Source organism: Phocoena phocoena, chromosome 3, assembly GCF_963924675.1.
Source record: "Phocoena phocoena chromosome 3, mPhoPho1.1, whole genome shotgun sequence".
NCBI lineage: Eukaryota > Metazoa > Chordata > Mammalia > Artiodactyla > Phocoenidae > Phocoena > Phocoena phocoena.
The window spans coordinates 61,818,517-61,843,901 of NC_089221.1; the positions used below are offsets into that span (position 1 = coordinate 61,818,517).

Consider the following 25,385-nt stretch of genomic DNA (forward strand, 5'->3'; position numbering starts at 1 on the left):
TAAGATACTTGACCGTGTGAAACTTGTAAGTACAAAATACACAAAAATGAAGACAATTTTTAAAAACATAAGTAGAAAAGATAATATACTATATTCATGCTAATAACATGAGTAAAGCTAAAGTAAAGTGTAGTTAATCAGGTAAAGCTTCAAGTTTTAAGATTCTAGAGAAAAATGTGGATTTTGAAAAATTACTGAGCCAAGAACTTTAAGGCTAACAATCTACTTTCAAGAGTTCATACCCTAACAGTCCTCCTCAGTAAAAGAGACAAATGTTTAGTAAAGGTTACTTTTCTACCAAAACCATGCTTCTAGTACAAATACTGAAGAAAACATGGACAAAGCAAGAGATTATGTATATTTTTTATTAGAATAATGTATTTTGAAACTGCAAGCACATCTACCCTCTGAAATGTAGATAGTGTGCACCTTTACCTAATTTAAAGAGATTTCAATTTCTTTCTTATTAAGAAAAAAAGCAAGAAAAGGGCCTCAGAAGAGCCAAAATTAAGGTCAAAATTTACACTAAAGTTTATATATATGATTTATAGGAGAGATCTTCATGTCCTCATTCAGAGCAGTTACTCTTTAAGTCTATTTCTACAAATTTGGTTTCTTATAAATTTACACAAAAATTTGGTTTCTTGTATTTTAAAGTAATAGATGAGAAAGAGGAAAACTAGTGCCATAGACAGGCATGCTGATAGAAGAAGTAATGATAGAAATCTCACTAGGGATGAGAAAGAAGACCCATATAAAGCAAGGCAGTTAGGAGCACTTCAAGGAGAATATAAAGGCCTCAGCAACCTGATAATCCCCCAAAGTGGTCTTACCTTTACTTATAATAAAGGACAGCGATAAATTTAAGTATTAAAGAAGATTAAATGAGGAGCAGAAGGACCAGGAAGGGTAAAAAGGAAAAATAAAAAAAAAAAAAGGCTAAATGATATGCTGTTTAAAAACAAAGAAACTGGGAGACGCAAGAGGGAAGAGATATGGGAACATATGTATATGTATAACTGATTCACTTTGTTATAAAGCAGAAACTAACACACCATTGTAAAGCAATTATACCCCACTAAAGATGTTAAAATAAATAAATAAATAAAACCAAAACACTCTCTAAAGCAGAAAAAAAAAGAAACTTTTAATAGAAATTTAAATGAGAAAAAACTAATACTCATGGAGCTATGTCTGGTTGTGTTCCACTGGAAAGGTCAGGAGGTAGTCTTCTTGAAGGGCCTTACTAAAAAAAGCCTTCCCCTCCTTGGCCCATTAATCACAGCCAAATTTCTGGTTCTTAGGCTCAAAATTTATTTTGTAAGCCCACCAAGAGTAGAATCATGTCTTAAGGGCAGAACAACGTTGATTAATGAGGCTGATGTATAATGCTAGAATGCCAATTTATTGACATACAATGAGAAGCACAATTGTTTCTGGCACTAGAAAAGTCTTTTTCAAAACGCAAGCCCACTCTCTTATGATAGGCAGACCTATGCAAAAAACCATAGCCTTACCAGAAAATATATTGGTGAGTATGGTACCAAAAAAAAGGAAAATTAGATAAAGAGAATTATTTCATAGCTTAAGCAGTTTTCAGTCTTTTCTTGGAGCATTAACATTCTAAGGAGGTGTCTCAGAAGCTCTCTTTGTTTTCTGTTGTTTTATGTGCTTGAAATCTTTTTAAGATTTCTTTTGGAGGAGAAAAAAGTTCCATTGCTAAAAAGTAAAGTAAAACTACTGTTTTACTTAAAGGAAACAGGGTGGTCTTACAAACATTAAAACTATACTCAGAACACCCCCATCTCCTGGACAAGGCTTTAGGTGGACAAAACCAATATTTACCCTGTGATTTTCTTTATTTTGTGCTTTCACTGTTGACCAAGCTTCCTTCCTATTAATACACTTAACACACTCTTTGTAGAAAAGATAATCCAGTCAATCTGTTAACAGTCTAGTCTTATAAGACTAGAACCCATTCTCTCTTTCAGACATCTTTGTGTATCTTTATTATGACCTATTAAATATTGCTTTCATTTTATCCTCTGAGATTAAATCTTATTTCCAGTTTCTTAGGTAATATTTTAATATAATCCTAAGTATTAATAGTGGCATATAAACTATTTTATAAATGTTTCCAGTCAGAATGGTTAAACTGAAATCGTTTTTTGGTGTTTTTAAAAAAGTAAAACTTGAAAGTTTGACTATTTAGTAAGACTCCATCCTTAAGGCTGTATTCAGCTGAGATGTTGTAAGGAGTTGAATAGTGTTGCCCAAAATTCTTGTCTACCCAGAACCTCAGAATGTGATCTTATTTGGAAATAGGTTCTTTTTTTTTTTTTATTTTATTTATTTTATTTTTGGCTGTGTTCGGTCTTTGTTGCTGTGCGTGGGCTTTTCTCTAGTAGTGGCGAGCGGGGGCTACTCTTCGTTGTGGCGCATGGGCTTCTCATTGCGGTGGCTTCTCTTGTTGCAGAGAAGGCTTCTCTAGGCTGTGCAACTATTGAGCACGGGCTTCAGTAGTTGCGGCACGCGGGCTCAGTAGTTGTGGCGTATGGGCTTAGTTGCTCTGCAGCATGTGGGATCTTCCTGGACCAGGGTTCAAACCTGTGTCCCCTGCATCGGAAGGCAGATTCTTAACCACTGTGCCAACAGGAAAGCCTGGAAATAGGTTTTCTATAGACATAATTCATTAAGATGAGGTCATACAGGATTGGCATGGGGCCTAAGTCCAATGACTGGTGTCCTTATAAGAGACACACCAGGAAGAAGGCCATGTAAAGACAGAAGCAGAGACCGGAGTTATATTGCCAAAAGCCAAAGAAAACGGAGGATTGCTGGCAACCATTAAGAAGCTAGAAGAGGCAAGGAAGGATGGAGGGAAGAGCATGATTTGCTGACACCTTGATTCCAGACTTCTAGCCTCCAGAAACGTGAGAGAATAAATTTTAGTTGTGTTAAGCCACCCAGTTCACAGTAATTTTATATTGGCAGCCCTAAGAAATTAATACAGATGTTAACACAAGCTGAATTGCTTCTTTTTAGAGAAATATTTGTGGAACACCAATGCTTTAAAGAGCTTGAATTCCAGTGATCTGCTGTTACTAGGAGGGAACAAAACAGAAACCTTCCAGTTTAAAGTCTTAGAATCTTTTCACTATACCATATTCTCCTATCCATCTGTCCATCCATCCATCCATCCATCCATCCATCCAATAGTTACCATATGCTTACACTGTGCCAAGCAGTGGGCAATGAACAAGACAAATACTATCCCTTCCTTCACAGTGAACTTGTCTAGTCTCACTCAGTAGGTTGTGGAAATCCTTCCATGTTAATGCATACAGCCCTATATCAGGTATTTTTAAATAACTATATGTATGGTGTTTCACTGATCGCATGCAGCAGATTTTAAGCAATATCTTATCGATGAAAACTTAAATTATTTCCAATTTTAAAGTATTATTGTAAACACCGAGATGAACATAATTGTACATACATCTATACCCTTGTCTGCATATCTTATTTAAATGAAAATCGTAGCATGGCTTCTAGGTCTAAGGGTATGTACATTTTACTTAGTGATATGTATTGCCAAATTGCCCTCCATAAAGACTGTACCAACTGACATTTGCATCAACAGTGAGAAGAGAGCCCATTTCTCTCACCAACACTTGGTACTGGTGTTTTCATTTATGCCAATGTTATAGGTGACCAATAATATCATAGCTGTGCTTGTATTTTTGTGATTATTAGTGAGTTATAGTCATTAAGGGTACAGTCTGACTTTCTGAATTTGAATGCAGGTTCCACTGGTTCAGGTTCCTTAAATTCTTGGTGCCTCAGTTCCTCAATGGTAAAGCAAGGATAACAACAGTATCTGCCAATAGCTGGGAGAATTAAATGGGTTAATAATATCTATGAAGTACTTACAACCATATGTAGTTCATAGTGTTATTATTTCATATGTCATCCAATTCTCCTTTCTTTGTATGTAAATTTTCTGTTTATATTTTTATCTATCTTTATGGTGAAGTGTTCATCTCTCTTATTAATTTGTAAGAACTCTTTTTATATTCTAGATCTTATCCTTTATCTGGCATGTAGTTGGTAAATACTTTGCCCAATATGTCGCTTGTTTTTCCATCTTATTTGATTTTTCTTCCTTTTACCTCATTTTCTGTTCTGTTCTCCTAGAGAAATTTTATTGTATAATGTTTATATACTCAGGTCTATCAATCTTATCTCTATGGCTTCACGATTTATGTGGATAAGAAAGCACTTTTCACAAAATATAGTATTTTAATTTAATGGTAAAGTGAAAGACAGCTAACATTTTTGTTTTTCTTGTTTAGGAGGAGAAATTTCTAGAAGACTTGAGAAGTAATTTCTTGGTAGAGTCTCATTAATTTAATATTCAGGGTGGGCATTACTGATAGATGTGGAAACTTATTACAATCTTTCCTCTTTAAAGAAAAAATGAAAACAATTAGTGATTTGGGACATTACTAAAAAGATTTTCTAGAGTTATAGCTCTCCACAAAGAGTGGCTACAAGTCTCCTGTTTCAGAATTTCTCTCAATCTTAAACATGTTCCTATAAGCAAATGGGTGTCTAGATCCTATGAAATCATATATATAGATTTTACATATTATGAAGAGATTTTGGTTACTGATATCCTAGATAGAAAGGATCACAACATGGAAAGACAGGCTATTAACTGAGGTACTCAACTTTCATTCATTGGCAAATGCCAAATTAGAAACGAAACTTTTTTTTTCCCCACTGGTTGTCAAATAACACTTTATTGTTTTCCTTTGCAGTTGTTAACTAGCTGGGCAATCCATCACACCACTGTTGATGTCATCTAAGATGTCGTGAGGGTGGCAGCCATCAACATTGCAGCCCACAGACTAGACGGTCCCCAGGATCTCTTTAATGGTTCCAGAGAGTTCTCTAGCTAAAGATCGATGCCACATCTGTCGGGCAATGTTGACAATCTCAACAAAAGTGATGTTTCCACTGTGCTTAATGTTTTTCTGCTTCTTTCTGTCTCTTGGCAGTTCCTTGAGGGCTCTGATGATCAGGGCAGAGGCAGAAGGTACCACCTCAATCTGGGCCTGTTGGTTCTGAATGGTCAGTTTCACTGTAATCCTCAGACCCTTCCAATCACCAGTTGCTTTGGCAATGTCATCACCAGCTTTCTTTGGAGACAGACCCAGGGGACTGATCATGGGGGAAAGGGCAAATGTGGCACCAACTTCCCCACCGGTGCACCTCAGGTACACAACTTTGATCTCATTGGGGTCGAACTTAGGTGGCATGGTGGAGGCGGCTGGTGTCGGATGAACCTGGATTCAGGACAACCAAAGAAAGTTGCACCTTGGCCTCCTCCGAGCCGAAAGCCGAAAGCAAAACATTTTTAATGCATATAATTTGCTCAATTTTCCTCTCAAGGGAATTAATTTTTCAAAGGAAATTTCATTATGTTTACCTAGGCATGCCTCATCACTCTAGTTCCTTTCAGCTCTGTTCTAATTACAATCCAAAGTTTGCATCCTTTGTGGATTTTCTTGCATGCTTTCTCCCAGGTAATTAATATGATTTAAATAAAATTGTATTTAACATAGCGCCTATGGCACCATGCAGAACACCACCTCCAATTCAATATGATGCCATCATTACCTTTGGTATGATCCAACTGCTAGTTTTTAGCCCATGTTGACAACTAACAAGAACTTATTTTAATTTCCCTAAAATAGTATTAACTATTCTAGTGAAAATTAGATATTAGCTTCCTGCCTACTGAATATGAATTTTGTAATTCTACTCTGTTAAAGCTAACACAATAAGAGCATTCAAGTTTATTTGGCTTAATTTGTCCTTCACATACCCATATGCATGTTTTTCATTCTTCATTATTCTGTACACCCTTTACATACATTCTTAAGGGCAAACATGAGAAGCACAGTTTTATACATCCTACTCACAGGTTTGCATTAAAAACAAAACAACAGACTGAACTGCCCTGGAGCCTGAGGGGAGGGTGGCCTAACTGAGGCTGCTGGCTCAGGAGGGGCCCCACCAGCCAAAGCTGTGACAGTCCTGGGGACCACGGGCAAGAGGACAGACAGGAGAAGCAAGAAGAACTACAATCCTGCAGCCTGTGGAACAAACGCCACATTCACAGGAAGAGAGACAAGATGAAAAGGCAGAGGGCTATGTACCAAATCATGGAACAACATAAAACCCCAGAAAAACAACTAAATGAAGTGGAGATAGGAAACCTTCCAGAAAAAGAATTCAGAATAATCATAGTGAAGATGATCCAGGATCTCGGAAAAAGAATGGAGGCAAAGATCAAGAAGATGCAAGAAATGTTTAACAAAGACCTAGAAGAATTAAAGAACAAACAAACAGAGGTGAACAACACAATAACTGAAATGAAAAATACACTAGAAGGAATCAGTAGCAGAATAACTGAGGTAAAAGAACGCATAAGTGACCTGTAAGACGGAATGGTGGAATTCACTGCTGCAGAACAGATTAAAGAAAAAAGAATGAAAAGAAATGAAGACAGCCTAAGGGACCTCTGAGACAACATTAAATGCAACAATATTCGTATTACAGGGGTCCCAGAAGGAGAAGAGAGAGACAAAGAACCAGAGAAAATACGTGAAGAGATTATAGGCAAAAACTTCCCTAACATGGGAAAGGAAATAGCCACCCAAGTCCACGAAGCGCAGAGAGTCCCATACAGGATAAACCCAAGGAGAAACACGCCAAGACACATAGTAATCAAATTGGCAAAAATTAAAGACAAAGAAAAATTATTGAAAGCAGCAAGGGAAAAACGACAAATAACATACAAGGGAACTCCCATAAGGTTAACAGCTGATTTCTCAGCAGAAACTCTACAAGTCAGACGGGAGTGGCATGATATACTTAAACTGATGAAAGGGAAGAACCTACAACCAAGATTACTCTATATGGCAAGGATCTCATTCAGATTCGATGGAGAAATCAAAAGCTTTACAGACAAGCAAAAGCTAAGGGAATTCAGCACCACCAAACCAGCTCTACAACAAATGCTAAAGGAACTTCTCTAAATGGGAAACACTAGAGAAGAAAAGGACCTACAAAACAAACCCAAAACAATTAAGAAAATGGTAACAAGAACATACATATCGATAATTACCTTAAACGTGAATGGATTAAATCCTCCAACCAAAAGACACAAGCTCGCTGAATGGATACAAAAACAAGCCCCATATATATGCTGTCTACAAGAGACCCACTTCAGACCTAGGGACACATTCAGACTGAAAGTGAGGGGATGGAAAAAGATATTCCATGCAAATGGAAATCAAAACAAAGCTGGGGTAGCAATACTCATATCAGATAAAATAGACTTTAAAATAATGTTACAAGAGACAAGAAAGGACACTACATAATGATCAAGGGATCAATCCAAGAAGAAGATATAACAATTATAAATATATATGCACCCAACATGGGAGCACCTCAACACATAAGGCAACTGCTAACAGCTATAAAAGAGGAAATTGACAGTAACACAATAATAGTGGGGGACTTTAACACCTCACTTACACCAATGGACAGATCATCCAAACATAAAATTAATAAGGAAATACAAGCTTTAAATGACATAATAGACCAGACAGATTTAACTGATATTTATAGGACATTCCGTCCAAAAACATCAGATTACACTTTCTTCTCAAGTGCACACGGAACATTCTCCAGAAGAGATCACATCTTGGGTCACAAATTAAGCCTCAGTAAATTTAAGAAAATTGAAATCATATCAAGCATCTTTTCTGACAACAATGCTATGAGATTAGAAATCAATTAGAGGGTAAAAAAAAAAGTAAAAACATAAACACATGGAGGCTAAACAGTACATTACTAAATAACTAGGAGATCACTGAAGAAATCAAAGAGGAAATCAAAAAATACTTAGAGACAAATGACAATGAAAACACGATGATCCAAAACCTATGGGTGGCAGCAAAAGCAGTTCTAAGAGGGAAGATTATAGCAATACAAGCCTACCTCAACAAACAAGAAAAATCTCAAATAAACAATTGAAACTTACACCCAAAGGAACTAGAGAAAGAAGAACAAACAAAACCCAAAGTTAGCAGAAGGAAAGAAATCATAAAGATCAGAGCAGAAATAAATGAAATAGAAACAAAGAAAACAATTGCAAAGATCAATAAAACTAAAAACTGGATCTTTGAAAAGATAAACAAAATTGATAAACCATTAGCCAGACTCATCAAGAAAAAGAGGGAGAGGACTCAAATAATAAAATTAGAAATGTAAAAGAAGTTACAACATAAACCGCAGAAATACAAAGCATCCTAAGAGACTACTACAGGCAACTCTATGCCAATAAAATGGACAACCTGGAAGAAATGGGACAAACTCCTAGAGAGGTATAACCTTCCAAGAGTGAACCAGGAAGAAACAGAAAATATGAACAGACCAATCGCAAGAAATGAAATTGAAACTGTGATTTAAAATCTTCCAACAGGGCTTCCCTGGTGGCGCAGTGGTTGAGACTCCGCCTGCCGATGCAGGGGACACAGGTTCGTGCCCCGGTCCGGGAAGATCCCGCATGCCATGGAGCAGCTGCGCCCGTGAGCCATGGCCGCTGGGCCTGCGCGTCCGGAGCCTGCTGCTCCACAATGGGACGGGCCACAGCAGTGAGAGGCCCGCGTACTGCAAAAAAAAAAAAAAAAATCTTCCAACAAACAAAAGCCCAGGACCAGATGACTTCACAGGTGAATTCTATCAAACATTTAGAGAAGAGCTAACATCCATCCTTCTCAAACTCTTCCAAAAAACTGCAGAGGAAGAGACACTCCCAAACTCATTCTATGAGGCCGCCATTACCTTGATCCCAAAACCAGACAAAGATACGACAAAAAAAGAAAATTACAGACCAATATCACTGATGAATATAGACGCAAAAATCCTCAACAAAATACTAGCAAACAGAATCCAACAACACATTAAAAGGATCATACACCATGATCAAGTGGGATTTATCCCAGGGATGCAAGAATTCTTCAGTATACACAAATCAATCAATGTGATACACCATATTAACAAATTGAAGGATAAAAATCATATGATCATCTCAATAGATGCAGAAAAAGCTTTTGACAAAATTCAACACTCACTTATGATAAAAACTTTCCAGAAACTGGGCATAGAGGGAACCTACCTCAACATAATAAAGGCCATAAAAAACAAACCCACAGCAACCATCATTCTCAATGGTGAAAAACTGAAAGCATTTCCTCTAAGATCAGGAACAAGACAAGGATGTCCGCTTTCACCACTATTATTCAACATAATTTTGGAAGTCCTAGCCATGGCAATCAGAGAAGAAAAAGAAATAAAAGGAATACAAATTGGTAAAGAAGAAGTAAAACTGTCACCGTTTGCAGATGACATGATACTATACATAGAGAATCCTAAAGATGCCACCAGAAAACTACTAGAACTAATCAATGAATTTGGTAAAGTTGCAGGATACAAAATTAACGCACAGAAATCTCTTGCATTCCTATACACTAACGAAAAATCTGAAAGAGAAATTATGGAAACACTCCCATTTACCACTGCAACAAAAAGAATAAAATACCTAGGAATAAACCTACCTAGGGAGACAAGAGACCTGTATGCGGAAAACTATAAGACACTGTTGAAAGAAATTAAAGATGATACCAACAGATGGAGAGATATACCATGTTCTTGGATTAGAAGAATCAATATTGTGAAAATGACTATACTACCCAAAGCAATCTACAGATTCAATGCAATCCCTATCAAATTACCAGTGGCATTTTTTACAGAACTAGAACAAAAAACCTTAAAATCTGTATGGAGACACAAAAGACCCCAAATAGCCAAAGCAGTCTTGAGGGAAAAAAACCGAGCTGGAGGAATCAGACTCCCTGACTTCAGACTATACTACAAAGCTACAGTAATCAAGACAATATGGTACTGGCACACAAAAACAGAAATATAGATCAACAGAACAGGACACAAAGCCCAGAGATAAACCCATGTACCTATGGTCAACTAATCTATTGCAAAGGAGGCAAGGATATACAATGGAGAAAAGACAGTCTCTTCAATAAATGGTGCTGGGAAAACTGGACAGCTACGTGTAAAAGAATGAAAGTAGAACACTCCCTAACACTAAACACAAAAATAAACTCAAAATGGATTAGAGACCTAAATGTAAGATGGGACACCATAAATCCCTTAGAGGAAAACACAGGAAGAACACTCTGACATAAATCACAGCAAGATCTTTTTTGACCCACCTCCTACAGTAATGGAAATAAAAACAAAAAAAAAAAACAAATGGGACCTAATGAATGGGAAAAAATGTTTGCAAATGAATCAACGGACAAAGGATTAATCTCCAAAATATATAAACATCTCATGCAGCTCAATATTAAAAAAACAAACAACCCAATCCAAAAATGGGCAGAACACCTAAATAGACATTTCTGCAAAGAGGACACACAGATGGCCAAGAAGCATATGAAAAGCTGCTCAACATCACTAATTATTAGAGAAATGCAAATCAAAACTACAACGACGTTATCACCTCACACCAGTTAGAATGGGCATCATCAGAAAATCTACTAACAACAAATGCTGGAGATGGTGTGGAGAAAAGGGAACCCTCTTGCACTGTTGGTGGGAATGTAAGTTGATACAACCAGTATGGAGAACAGTATGGAGGTTCATTACAAAGTTAAAAATAGAATTACCATATGACCCAGCAATCCCACTACTGGCCATATACCCAGAGAAAACCATAATTCAAAAAGACACATGCACCCCAATGTTCATTGCAGCATTATTTACAATAGCCAGGTCATGGAAGCAACCTAAATGCCCATCGACAGACAACTGGATAAAGAAGATGTGGTACATATATACAATGGAATATTACTCAGCCATAAAAGGAATGAAACTGGTCATTTGTAGAGACGTGGATGAATCTAGGGAGTGTCATACAGAGTGAAGTAAGTCAGAAGGAGAAAAACAAATATTGCATATTAATGCATATATGTGGAACCTAGAAAAATGGCACAGATGAACCGGTTTGCAGGCAGAAATTGAGACACAGATGTAGAGAACAAACGTATGGACACCAAGGGCGGAAAGCAGCAGCAGGTGGTGGTGGTGTGATGAATTGGGAGATTGGGATTGACATGTATACACTGAAATGTATAAAATGGATGACTAATAAGAACCTGCTGTATAAAAAAAATAAAATTCAAAAAAGAAAAAGATGTTAAAAAAAAGAAAAAAAGCTAAAAAAACAACATAAAACAGGATTATCTCCACTTAAACGAAATCCCCAAAGCAGAAATTCATCCATTTAAAATAAACTCTGATTGTGCAACCACTACTATGTAGCACATAACTAGACATAGTCCAACAGAGGACAAGTTGGTTCTAAGTTAAAAAATCTAGCTGGAAAAGAAAAACTTTAAACAAAAGGAAACAACTGTTTTCTTTAGCTCGACAATGCAGGCTTCAAACTGTCACTAGAATTCCTTTGCTTTACTTAGATAATTCAATAAACAGACACAATGTCTATAGAATTCCAAATTTCTCAAAAGGACATTAAAGACCCCCTGGCTGTATTTCTCATTATACACTCCATGCTTTTTTGTTTGTTTGTTTTTGTTTTTGTTTTGGCTGCATTGGGTCTTCGTTGCTGCTCGCAGGCTTTCTCTAGTTAGGGCAAACAGGAGCTACTCTTCATTGTGGTGCGCAGGCTTCTTATTGTGGTGGCTTTTCTGTGGAGCACAGGCTCTAGGTGCGTGGGCTTCAGTAGTTGTGGCACGTGGGCTCAGTAGTTGTGGCTCCCAGGCTCTAGAGTGCAGGCTCAGTAGTTGTGGCACATGGGCTTAGTTGCTCCCCGACATGTGGGATCTTCCTGGACCAGGGCTGGAACCCGTGTGCCTTGCATTGGCAGGTGGATTCTTAACCACTGTGCCACCAGGGAAGCCCCAACACTCCATGCTTTTTACACAGCTATCATAATGTCCATAAAATGTCCCAAGTATATCCAACTCATTTCCTAAATGGAGATTTTTATCTTATTTCTTTTGCTAAGAGAACATGATTCCCCTTCCCAATCCTCAACGCCTCATCTTGACCACTCACTCAAGATCTACTTCAAATGTCATTTCTTCCAGGAAGCCTTCCTCAACTCACCCAGCAAAATTTTAAACTGATTTCTTATCCAAATAACTATAACCGAAATAGTTGTATCTTGATGACAATATACATCTACATAATGCTTTACAGTTGAGCTGCTTGCACAACAGGATCTCTTTTGGAAATATATGAGAATAACATCCCCAAAAGTTTTCTAAAGAGCTTATAATTGAACCGTTTTCCTGTTTCTTTAAACCAATAGCTACAGCCACTCCTGAAGTTTTTGACATAAATATGAAAAAGCTCATGTCGCTAAGGAAACTATCAGAAGTCTATCTGCTAGGTGTGAACACTCACATCTGCAGATCTGATTCTTAGACTGAAAGTGTGACCAAAAGCCTTTGTTAACAACGACAATAAAAACAAAAAGCAGGCAGTCCTTTCCTTATTAAAACATGAAAGGCTAGCCATCTCCAGTGACTGTTTTCCAGCTTTCTTTGGCAAATAGTGCAAGTGTTAGCAGTGGGATTATTTATATGATGGGAATTTTAAAGAAAGTAGAGTATTCCATAACTCAGCCTATATAAGAAGTAATTTACCAATTCTCCTACTCAGGTCAAATAAAATTTAAGCCAATGGAATGTCAGAAGATCTGGGTTTTAGTTCTAATTCTTGACTACCTTGTAATGTGATCTTGGGTAAGCTGCTTAATTTCTCTGGGTCTCAGGTTCAACATCTGTAAAATGAGGGGGCTGGACTAGATGATCCCTAGGGTATGTTGCAGCTCAAAAATGGAAAGGAAGAAACGCATCTTAAATTCATTTTATTAATAGTGGAAATCAAACCATCAGCAGAGACTGATAATTTTTTCTATTTATTTACAAAGCTGATAAATAATATTCTTAAACTGACCCTAAAATGCTTAGTTGGGTTTTCAGTCAATAAATCTAGCACTTAAAGTTTAACTATCAATTTCTCGTCTCTTTACTGATATATCTTTCATCCTTAGGTCTCAAAAGTTGCCATAAAATTTCTTGTTTCTATGCAATTCATGATATAATTCATCCCACTCTGGTGTTTCAACAATTTAACGGTTCTAATTGCCTTATTATCTGCTCTGGTGCAGTAGTAAAGCCTCTGAACATTTCATTTACCTTACCAACAAGAAATCCCATATATCTCAGCCTTAAGGATATTACCTCTACCTCTTGGATGAGCAGAGGCATGAAGAACTTAAGCTCTCTGGAAAGCCAATATAATCTATCACTATTTAACTGTTTGTCAATGTTTATGCCTGTCTCAACTCACATTTAATGGGGCTTTTTATTGTTATTTTCCACTATAAAATTTTGAAGACACCTAAATGTCACTAATTCCCTTCTAAGTTTAGCATGTCTATTGCAATGTTACTTACCTGGGAGACACAGTAACATGGTACAAATGAATGCTATGGAGTTAAGCAGACTAACTCCAAATCTTAGTTCTGACCTTTGCTATTTATATGACCTTAAGCAAGTTACTTGCCTCTTTGAGGCTGTTTCCCCAAGTAAAATAGGAAGACTAACTACTCTACAATACTGTAGTGAATATAAAGTAAGTACAGTTCCTGGTCTGATGCTGCACACGTAACAAGTATTCAGTAACTGTTACTCATGTGCTTCCCATACCAAGTGCTCCCACTTGGCTGTGATTCTGTTTGTTGAGCTGGCCAGTTTGAAAATAGATTTTAGTCACTAGCTGCTTCTATAGGAGTGTTTCCAAACGGCTGGTTGTAACCCATTAGTCAGGGTTCTAATCCATGACTCCTGAAATCAATTCAGTGGGTTTTGGTCAGCACTGTTTTAATGGAAAAGAACAGAATGGAACTGGAAATATCAGAGTACATTATAAGTGCTAAAAATAGGAATACTTCATTAAACTTTTGTTCCAGTTTTATAAATGTGTGTGTGTACTGTGCCATGATGAAAAAAAAAGTCTATTTCTTACCCTGGGTTGGATCAAAAAAGTTTGAAGTACACTGCTCTATAGAGAAGGTTAGTTATCTTTAGTTGGATCACTTCCCTTCCTTGCCCATCTTTTCCAGGGAATGTCCTACTAAGACCAGCATTTCAGTATCTCAAAGTCAAGAAGCCCACCAGCACTACTCCCCTACAGAAAACAGTTATATATATATTCCTGAGGTTACCTACATTGTTAATAAGACCAAGAGGCAGAAGTGATACCCTTAGAAATACTTTTCTTAACTACTTATCAAATCCTCCTTTCATATTTTGCTTCTTTTGAAACACAGTAGCAAGTAAAAGGCTCCTTGGGGGCCTTAAAAAAATAAAAATAAAAACAGATACTAAAGAAAGTTACAACCAGAAACCCAGTTATTCAAATAAGAATTCAACATTAAAATCTAAAATGTATTCCATAACCACAACCCCTTCAGTAAAATACATTAATCTTTTGGGGAGAATATTTTATCTTTTAAAGCAGATCCAATTTTTTTCTTTCATTGTTAATTTTTTAAAAACACTTATTGTAGTTGATTTACAATGTTGTGTTAGTTTCAGGTGTACAGCAAAGTGAATCTGTTATACATATATCCACTTTTTTTTTCTAAGATTCTTTTCCCATATAGGCCATTACAGAGTAGTGAGTAGAGTTCCCTGTGCTATACGGCACGTTCTTCCTAGTTATCGATTTTATATATAGTCATGTGTATATGTCAATCCCAATCTCCCAATTTGTCCCTCCTTTCCCTTATCCCCTGGTAACCATAAGTTTGTTTTCTACATCTGTGACTCTACTTCTGCTTTGTAAATAAGTTCATTTGTATCCATTTTTTTAAAGATTCCACATATAAGTGATATCATATGATATTTGTCTTTCTCTGACTTACTTCACTCAGTATGATAATCTCTAGGTCCATCCATGTTGCTGCAAGTGGCATTATTTTGTTCTTTTTTATGGCCGAGTAATATTCCATTATATATATGTACCACATCTTCTTTATCCATTCCTCTGGTGATGGACATTTAGGTTGCTTCCATGTCCTGGCTATTGTAAATAGTGCTACAATGAACATTTGGGTGCATGTATCTTTTTGAATTATGTTTTTCTCTCTAGATATATGACCAGGAGTGGGATTGCTGGGTCATATGGTAGCTCTATTTTCAGTTTTTTAAGGAACTTCCATACTGTTCTCCATACTGGCAGTACAATTTACATTCTTACCAACAGTGTAGGAGGGTTCCCTTTCCTCCACACCCTCTCCAGCATTTATTGTTTGTAGATTTTTTGATGATGGCCATTCTGACTGGTGTGAGGTGATACCTCATTGTAGTTTTGATCTGCATTTCTCAAATAATTAGTGATGTTGAGCATCTTTTCACATGCTTTTTGGTCATCTGTGTGTCTTCTCTATGTCTATTTAGATAATAGACATGTCTATTAGATAAGAGAAATGTCTATATAGATCTTCTGCCCATTTTTTGATTGGGTTATCTGTTTTTTTGATATTGAGGTCATGAGCTGTTTGTATATTTTGGAGATTAATCCCTTGTTGGTTGCTTCATTTGCAAATATTTTCTCCCATTCTAAGGGTTGTCTTTTTGTTTTATGGTTTCCTTTGCTGTGCAAAAGCCTTTAAGTTTAATTAGATCCCATGCTTATTTTTGTTATTATTTTCATTACTCTGGGAGGTGGGTCAAAAAGATCTTGCTGCTTTTTTCCAACGGTGGGAAGGAGGTGGGCCTGGCTCCACACGGCCTTGGGGCCAGAGCCCAGGTCCCCGCCTGCCCCAGCGCCGGCCTCCAGCCAAGCCCTGAGCCTCCGTCCTGGGTCACAGTGGCCGGAGGTGCGCCCGGGTCCGCAGGACAGGCGGGCACAGAGGTTGCTTGTGTTGGGGTGGGGGGTACGGCGAGGTTCCGGCATCTCCGCAGAGCATTGCAGGTCTGGGCCTGGGGGCACCACAGTTTGCTATTCTCTCTGCACTTTCCTGGCTCTGAAGCCTCGAGAACACAGCTAGGCATCAGTAGTTTAATGCAGAGTTTGCCTGCTGGGAACTAGAGGCCTGCTGGGGTCTCAGTTCTTGACTGGCCCCGGAACATGAGGTTGCCAGGCATGTGACGGCAGCAGGTAGGAGTGAGCTGCTGGTGCAGTGATTAGCAGGAAAGGAAGGACAATAGCTGTTGGCCTGTGAACCTAGGCAAGAATGACCAGCCAACACAATCCAGACCAAGATCCGTGGGCCCAGCTCAGTCCTGTGTGGCTGGTCAGTGGAATAGACCTGCAGGTGTGGCTCTTTTCACTCTAAGACTGGCTTCAGGACAGATCCTGCTGATGAGCCCAGGGCACCGCCCTCAGTTCTCCAGGAGAGTGCACCGGAGTGGAGCCAGGGGGATGTGCCCAACTCACAGCACAGCGGCCACGCGCGTCCAGTCTGCTTGCAAGGGCAGTGGAGAACCGGGGGAAGTCATGGCCTTGGGAGTGTCCTCTGATGAAAAAGAACCTGCAGGCTTATAAAATAACTTTTGTGTGAAACGTTGGTGTGTTGAAAAGCAGTTCTGTGTGCTTTTCCCCTTGGTGTGGATCAGCAGTGCTGAGGCAGCAGGCGTGACACAGAAGTGTGAGCAGAGATGGTCTGGAATTCCCAAACTCCAGGGAAACTAAAGGTGACAGCCAGCCTAGTGAAGAGGACAGGAGTTGGGGGCCGGTGGCGGTGGGGCAGGAAGGCGCCTGAAGGCAGCAGCGTCCCACCTGTGGTGGCGGCAGCCCAGCAGGTGCCCCTTGTCGCAGGGACCTAATCCTGGCTCCAGCCGGGTGGTCAGTGGAGCTGCAAGGTCTTCTGGGTGAGGAGACCCCACAGTCCTGAGCTGTTCTTTTCTGTGTTTGGTCATCTCCCCCCATCCAAGGGGAGAAATCTAGATGAGGTTTAAGAATTAGTGCTTTAAGAATGTGGATCTCGTAGTTGAGATCTTGGAACACATGTTTTCAGCACAAGGTGTTAAGGTGAATGGAAGAATTTAACGCCTTTTCAAGGAGTGTATCTCCATGTGGGCAGAACTAGAGAATAAATGGGTCTTAAATAAAAATTTTTTAAAAAAATCTTGCTGTGATTTATGTCAAAGAGTGTTCTGCTTATGTTTTCCTCTGAGAGCTTTATAGGGTCTGACCTTACATTTTAGGTCTTTAATCCATTTTGAGTTTATTCTTGTGTATGGTGTTAGGGAGTATTCTAATTTCATTCTTTTACATGTAGCTGTCCAGTTTTCCCAGCACTACTTACTGAAGAGACTGTCTTTTCTCCATTGTATATTCTTGCCTCCTTTGTCATAGATTAGGTGGCCACAGGTGTGTGAGTTTATCTCTGGGCTTTCTATCCTGTTCCATTGATTTATATTTCTGTTTTTGTGCCAGTACCATACTGTTTTGAATACTGAAGCTTTGTAGTATAGTTAAAGCAGATCTAAGTTAAATGGAAGTTGGGGGAGGGCTGTTAGGGAAGGCTTTTTCAAGAAAATAATGTCAAAGTTAGGATTTGATGAATGAGTAAGAATTAGCAGAGCAAAGAAGAGAGAAAGGGTATATGACAGGAGTAGCAAGCAGGGTGGCAGCAATTTAGGTACCAAGAAGAGCACAAAAGATTCTAAAGTGAGAGAGAATATGGGAAGTTGGTTTGAAAATTAAGTAAGGCTGATTCATTCGGTGTGGAGAAAAGCAGCAAAAGATAAACAAGAGAGTAAGGGCCCAGAACATAACCTTATAAGGTCATACTAAAGAATTTGGATTTTTCCTAAGTGTATTTAACAGACTTATCAGGTGAGTGACCTACTCAATCATATTTACCTTTTAAAAAGATTATAAAAAAAAATCACTGTGACTGCAACATGGACAATGTAATAGAGAGGGGCAGGGCTAGGGCCACGCAGATAAGGGGAGTGTGATTGTAATACAGGAGAAAAATGGTTGTGGTCTACTCAAGAGTAGTAGCTGTGGGAATGAAGAGATATAGATAAAATTGATTATTTTAGCCAGGGTGAATAATGGATGTGGGAAGATAAGGGAGCAGGAGAATCCAAAGGTAACTGTGCAGATAGTGGTGTGGTAGTGCCAGTGCCTGAGATAAGGAGACCAGGAAGAGAGTGGGAAAGAGAAAATATAAAATTAGGACCTTGTTATACTGGAGGTACCTATGTGACATTAAAGTGGAAATGTCCAGAAGTACCCAGACCTAGAGTTCAAAAGGAAGATATATATGAGGGAATCAGGAACATACTGATGTAACTGGGGTCATAGGAGTGAAGGAGGCTGCTCATTGGAGTGTTTACAAAGTGAAAAGGGAAAAAAGCCCCAGGTAGAGCCCCAGAGAACATTTGAGAGAGGGTAAGCTACACTAAGGCAAGAAGTATTGACACAACTGTCTTTTGTTAAAATTGGTGTATAATTGACATATAACATCATTATATTAGTTCGGGTGTACAACATAACGATTCGACATTTATAAGTATTGCAAAATGATGCCCACAATGCCCATCACCATACAGAGTTACAAAAATTTTTTTATTGTGATGAGAAATTTTCTGTCTTATTTACCACTATATCCCTGTCATGCAGACAGTATCTGTCATATATCAGTGGCTCAATCAATTTCTGTTACACAAATAACAAAGGAAGAAAAAAACAAAAATAAGACTGAGAAGGAGTAAAGAGGGGAAGACCAGAGTACTTGTCTTCTGAAGGGAAATAAAGAAGGGAAACCAGAGTACTGCAGTATCACTGTAGCCAAGGAAAGAAAGTAGGATAGAAAGCTTTTCAAGGAGGGGAAAGTAATTCTGTCAACGGCTGCTAGTAAGTCAAGATAAAGACTGTTAGATATTATGAGTGAGCTTTGTTTCACTGCTGATGAACTCTTTCGACAAGTCTGGCTCCTAGGGAGGGAAATGAGATAAAGGTTTTTTTGCTGTTGATTCTTTAAGATATTAGTGACTTCAGCATGTTTGAATACTTTTGGGAATAAACTTGAAAAGAGATTAAAGAGAAAAGACAAACACTTACCAAAGGGATGGGATTCGGTACACAGATAGAATGATGCCTTTTAATAAAAGGTTAAGATCTTTGATTCTAAGAGGAAGTAATGAGTACAGTAAGAATAAAGATGCATGTGACTCTCTAGGTTTGATGGCGCTTGGGACACAAAGAGCATGTGATTCTGTCATTAGCCAGGGAAGACTTCAGGAAAGAAGTAATGATTAAGAAGAGACCTAAAAATTGAGGACTAAGTATTATTCAAAGCAGTATGCTGGGGAATGTTCTAGTCAGAGGAAACTGCATATTTAGAAAAGGGCTGAAGGGAGATTTTGTATTAAATAATTGATATATTTACCAATCCTGAAAACATAGACTAGGGAAATTAGCTTGAGCCTGGATTTAACCCTTGGCTAAACTTCCTTTACTCCTCAAGCTGCTGCTGATAAAGTTCAGGGAATACTTTCTACCCTAAGAGGCCACTCTAGTTACCCCAATCAGGACTTTCTCTAACAATTATGGATTAGAAATATTTGAAAAACTGAGCACTGATTCATCAGCCTGTCATTCAGCTATGAATCAAACACTTTTTGAATAACTACTAAGTTCAAGGCACCATCCTGCATTCTGAAGACTGCAAAGAGAATAAAGCATGTTGTGTCACTCTCAAGGAGCTTAAGTCCCTTCAGGGGTAGAATAAGTGAAATGTTACCTGAGGCCCAGAGCCCAAAGCAAATATTTACTCCTTCTTTCTACCCCTTATTCCCCATCTTTCTGTTGTCTTATGTCTCTTCCATCTACATATCTCTCACTGATCCCTCCCCTTCTTCTCCCAACCTTGCTGGTCATAAAATTAAAGTATAGAAAAATTTTAATATTTATTCTATTTAGTAAACTCCGTTTCATATTTCTAAGACCTTTAAACAAAAATCAGGTAATGTCAACATTTTATATTCTAAAGAAAAGAAAATAAACTAAGTTATTTCTGTAAAAGGTCCTCAATGATTTTTTTCCCTATATGTCATTGGTCTCCAAGAAAATACAGAAGACATTTGGGGACTTAACATTTGAGGACTTAACTCTCAGTAAATACCCCAAAATGTTCATGTAATATAATTTTAATTTTGCTGAAATACAGTTATGGTTATGAGCTGTGGTATTCAGGAACAAGTCACCAATATGGTGAATGAGTCTGACAACTGTCCAGAATCCAATCTCAGCGTAGCTGTTCTGTTCTTTCTTTTGTCTGTGTGTGTGACATAACTCTAGTAAATGAACTAACCACAAACCAACAAAAACCCATTTTGTTTCTTTGAGGAAAAAGAGCCAGAAAAGAAAGTCAATTGCTACTGGCAGTGATAATAGTAAGTAAAGGAATCTAAGAAAATTACTGCGTTTGCAAATGTGGGGGATTTGAAAAGATCTTGGAACACATTCCTTAACAAAACATAAACTGTCTATTGTATTTTCCTCCACGTCCATGCCATTTTCTAGCAACATGACAAATAATAGCCGGAAAATTAACTGGTCTGAGACCTGGAATAACTATCAGAGTTCTTAAAGATTTGATAATCAACTACAGAATTAAGGTATTTAATCACACCATTAGACTCAAAAGACTAGCTAGGAAAAAGAAATGCCAGAGTCAAAAGTTATTGCCTTACTAAAGGATAGCATGTTAACGGTTAGAGGCATGGACTAAGAAACCTAAACCCTAGATTGGAGAGCCTCTATTTTGCCTCTTAATATCTGTGTACCCTTTTGAAAGTCACTTAATTTCTGTTAGCCAGGTCCTTGGAGAAGCAGACACTAAGATGGGATAAAACTTGCGAGGATTCTGTCAGTGCAAATACCCATGAGACAGAAAATGGGAAGGGAGCTGGAGAAGGTTGGGAGGGTCATCAGACCATGATGCAAGTCTGAGCCTGAATGAAAGAAAGAGTGAGGAAAGGTTAGGAGGAAGCATCCTAGACAGTTTTAGGAAGGTTTGGCAAGGCCACTGGGGAGTCCTCAGGCCAAAGGTGGCTATTACGGGAATCCCATGTCCCTCAGGAAAAGGTCTGTCTGCCACTAGCTGTCAGCAGCTCATGGGAAGCAAGGCTTTGGGAAAAATGTAGTAACAGATTTCACAGTCCAGTAGCAGGGGCCCTTGGTTAATTATACTCCCTGCATTTGGAAGTCTTCAAGTTCCATTCTCACGGCCACCACAACCTCTTCTGATTTTCACATCTATAAATTCTCTATTTTTGTCCTTCCTACTTTACAAGTTGTCCCAAATATCATGATAGGCACTAGGGATATAATGGTGAAAAAAGAGCAACACGGTCTCTGCCCTCAGAGAACATACACTCTAATGGAAAGATCCAGAGAAGCAAAGAGGCAATTAAATACTGTGTGGATTAATCAGACTGTCACTCACCTACAAATCTAGACTTCTTAGTATGACATACACAACAGTATCCTAAATTATTTTATCAACCATTCTCTTACTATCTCCTCAGTACCCACATACCGTAGATGCTCCAGCCATCACAAACGTTTTTACTCACCCCTGAATATACTGATTCACACCTCCATGCTTTTACACATATAGTTCTATCTAGAATGTGACTTCTGCAAGATCCCACTCAAACGTCAGTTGTCATAAGCCTCCTCTAACCCTAGAGCACTGGTTCTCAACAAGGACAATTTTATTCCCTACCTACCAGTGGAGCATTTGACAATGTCTGGAGACCATTTTGGTTGCCACAAGTGTGTGTGCATGTGTGTGTTGGGGGGAGGGGTGGAGAGGGAAGGTGAGCTACTGACATCTAGTGGGTAGAGGCCAGGCTTACTGCTAAACACCCTACAATATAAAGGACAGCCTTCGCCCAGTCCCCAACAAAGAATTACCCAGGGCAAAATGTCAAAAGTGTAAAGGTTGAAAAACTCTGTCCTAGAGGCAGTTTGTCATAACCTCGTCTGGGTTCATGAAGCATTCTGACCTTACTCACAAGGCCTTTGTCTTTCTCTGAAACCATAAGCTCCTATAAAACAGAAGGTGATATTCATCTTTCATATCCAATGACCTCACATGGTCTCGTCACTTTTACAAATTTGTCAAAGTAAAATAAAGGTATAAGTCAGTGCACTGGTGGTACTCAACAGGTGATCTCATCCTGGCTCTACCACTTCCTAGCTGTTTATCTTTGGGAAAACTATTTAAACTCAATTTCTTCATCTGTAAAATGGGGCTCACTGCAATTACTTCATGTACAGGTTATGAGGGTGAAGTGACACATATATGAAATGCCTAGCTATGTATGACACATAATGAAAGCTCAAAAGATATCAACATTGCTGTTCCCATGACCTTTTAGGTTGTCAAAAGAAGCAAAGGGAAGCTAAAGGTGGGAGCAGGAGGTAGTGAGAAGAAATTTTAGAAGCAAAAAACATTAGTATTCAGCAAGTCAATTTTAAAAGTGATATATGTCTGCCTTTCCCTTTTCAGCATTTTTCTCATCACTCATTGGGTTTAAGGTAGTACTTTGTTTAATATTTATTTGTAATTCAGAGCAATGCTATAATACTTATTTTAATTCAAAATACTGTCCTTGCTACTAAAATGAATTTAATTTAGGTCACAAACTTAGTTTATCTAAGGGCAGTAGCACTGTATTCTAAGTGAAGTATCACTAATTTCACAATTTTATACATCAAATAAGGAAGACACTGGTCTGAATTTTCACAATGAGTATAAACCTGAACATCTGATATTATGGGATGTTAAGCTACGATATATCATGCGTTATGTGTTAAACAGCACTTATGAATGTTCATTCAAGTAAAAACTGGTGATGGTGTGAGAGGCTGATTTTGGCAAAAATTGAATAACAAAGTTCTGGTGAACAGTGGTTAATGTTTAGCATAGAGCCGTGCACATAGTACATGTTCAATAAATAGCTACTGAAATAAATCCAATGAAGGAATCCTCAGAACTGGGAAAATTTACGACAGTCCAGATTGGCAATAGTATTAGTACCTGACAGAGTGGTTCCAGTTATCAATTCTCACATCTTCTCTCACCAAAACTGCTGAAATCTGTTTATGGGAAAATATTTTTCTCATGAGAAGAAAGGGACTTTCAAAGGCTGTAGCAGCCAGTTAAAACTGCAAGAAAGGTAAGCTTCTATATGCCTGCTGCTAGGGAAAGAACTGGTTGTTGATGTCTTCAAATTTACTGGCCACCTCTTGTTCCAATAGTAGTAAAACCTGCATATGAAGAGTGAATGGGTTTTTTTTTTTTTGGCTGCATTGGGTCTTTGCTGCTGCGTGAGGGCTTTCTCTAGTTGCGGCGAGTGGGGGTTACTCTTCGTTGTGGTGTGCAGGCTTCTCTTGTTGCTGAGCATGGGCTCTAGGCATGCTGGCCTCAGCAGTTGCAGCATGCGCACTTAGTAGTTCTGGCCAGCAGGCTCTAGAGCGCAGGCTCAGTAGTTCTGGCGCATGGGCTTGGTTGCTCTGTGGCATATGGGATCTTCCCCGATCAGGAACCGAACCTGTGCCCTCTGCACTGGCAGGTGGATTCTTAACCATTGTGCCACCAGGGAAGTCCCGAAGAGTGAATGGTTTTTGTCCACTTGGTTCCCAACAGAGAATTTCAGCCTTTAGAAGCATCTCAAACTTGCCACTCAAGACCTATTTCAGTATTTCTAATTTATGAAACCAAAATTTCAGCCAAGTGGGACATTAAACTGGAGAATACATTTCAAAAATAAGATGGAAAAAAAGGATTTACCTTATTTTACTTTTACAGAAAACATCTATTCCAGAAGAGAGGATTGATTGGTATAATAATATGCACTTGACCTTTACCAAAAAAACTATTCCTAGCAAAAAAACTATGCCCCAATACAATCTTCAGTAATAAACTTAACTCCTATGCCTAAACCTACTTTCAGATATTAACTTGGTAGTCATAATAATAAATCCACAAACTGTAAAAAGCAAACTCTCATAAATATGTTTCTTTTTTTTTCTTGGTTTTGAACTGGCATGAGAAATAATAGAAATTCACTTTGCATATATATCATTCATTCCTATGGTCACAAAAAAATGTACCATCCAGGGGCTTCCCTGGTGTCGCAGTGGTTGAGAGTCCGTCTGATGATGCAGGGAACACGGGTTCATGTCCCAGTCCAGGAGGATCCCACATGCTGCGGAGCGGCTGGGCCCGTGAGCCATGGCCACTGAGCCTGCGCGTCCGGAGCCTGTGCTCCACAACGGGAGAGGCCACAACAGTGAGAGGCCTGCGTACCGCAAAAAAACAAAACAAAACAAAACAAAACAAAACAAAACAAAAATGTACCATCCAGACCACAAATTAGGTACTATGCTTTTGTTTTCACTTTAAAGAATTATGAAAGGCCCCAATTTTTGGTGAAGTCTTAATTTATCCAGATTACATACATCACAACATTATTTAACCCAGTCAATACATTCTTCAACATTTACTTATATCATGCAATCAGCTTCTTCAAGATAAAACTGTTTTGAAACCAACTCAAATCTCTATTAGCTTTGTATTTGGAATTACTATGAAGCATGAAACATAAAACATCCAAGAACTATTTTCTAATCTCTTCTCTAAAGAAGTACTATTAAAAGCAATGCACCTAAACAAAACTTTATTATTCTAATTCATAGGAAGTCAGCGTTAAAGTTTACTTATATTTTAAAGGAAATTATATTTTTAAAATCCTTCCTTATATATAAATATATATACATATAGGCCAAATCTTTAAGAATAAGATTTATTTCTGGAAAATAACCAACTATTTATAATACTTATAATTTCACAGATATAATACTACTGGAAATTTTCTGAAAAAAATCTGGCTTTATTATGTTAAAAACTATCTTAAAATGATCACTTTTACTATATATAATGTTCTCTTTGTCAGCAAAAAATATATCAGCATTTATTACTCCCATATGACTTCTATAAAAAATTTTGGTTACAATAATCAAAATGTAATGTAAAATAATTTCTTATTACATTAAGAATTTATTTTGAATTTTATTCACTTTTTATACAGCAGATTCTTATTAGTTATCCATTGTACACATATTAGTGTATATATGTCAATCCCAATCAAGAATTCTTA

The 25,385-nt window shown here is 38.1% G+C and overlaps 2 protein-coding genes across 3 annotated transcripts in view; both read right to left on the reverse strand.

Annotated features, from left to right (window-relative positions):
* TBCA (tubulin folding cofactor A) overlaps nt 1–25,385 on the reverse strand; it is a 102,044-nt gene that overhangs the window by 38,778 nt on the left and 37,881 nt on the right. The gene's annotated exons all lie outside the window — the stretch shown is intronic.
* Nucleotides 4,914–5,324, reverse strand: LOC136120949 (large ribosomal subunit protein uL11-like). Its single transcript, XM_065874686.1, has one exon. It carries the CDS (start codon nt 5,322–5,324, stop codon nt 4,914–4,916), a length of 411 nt encoding a protein of 136 aa, XP_065730758.1.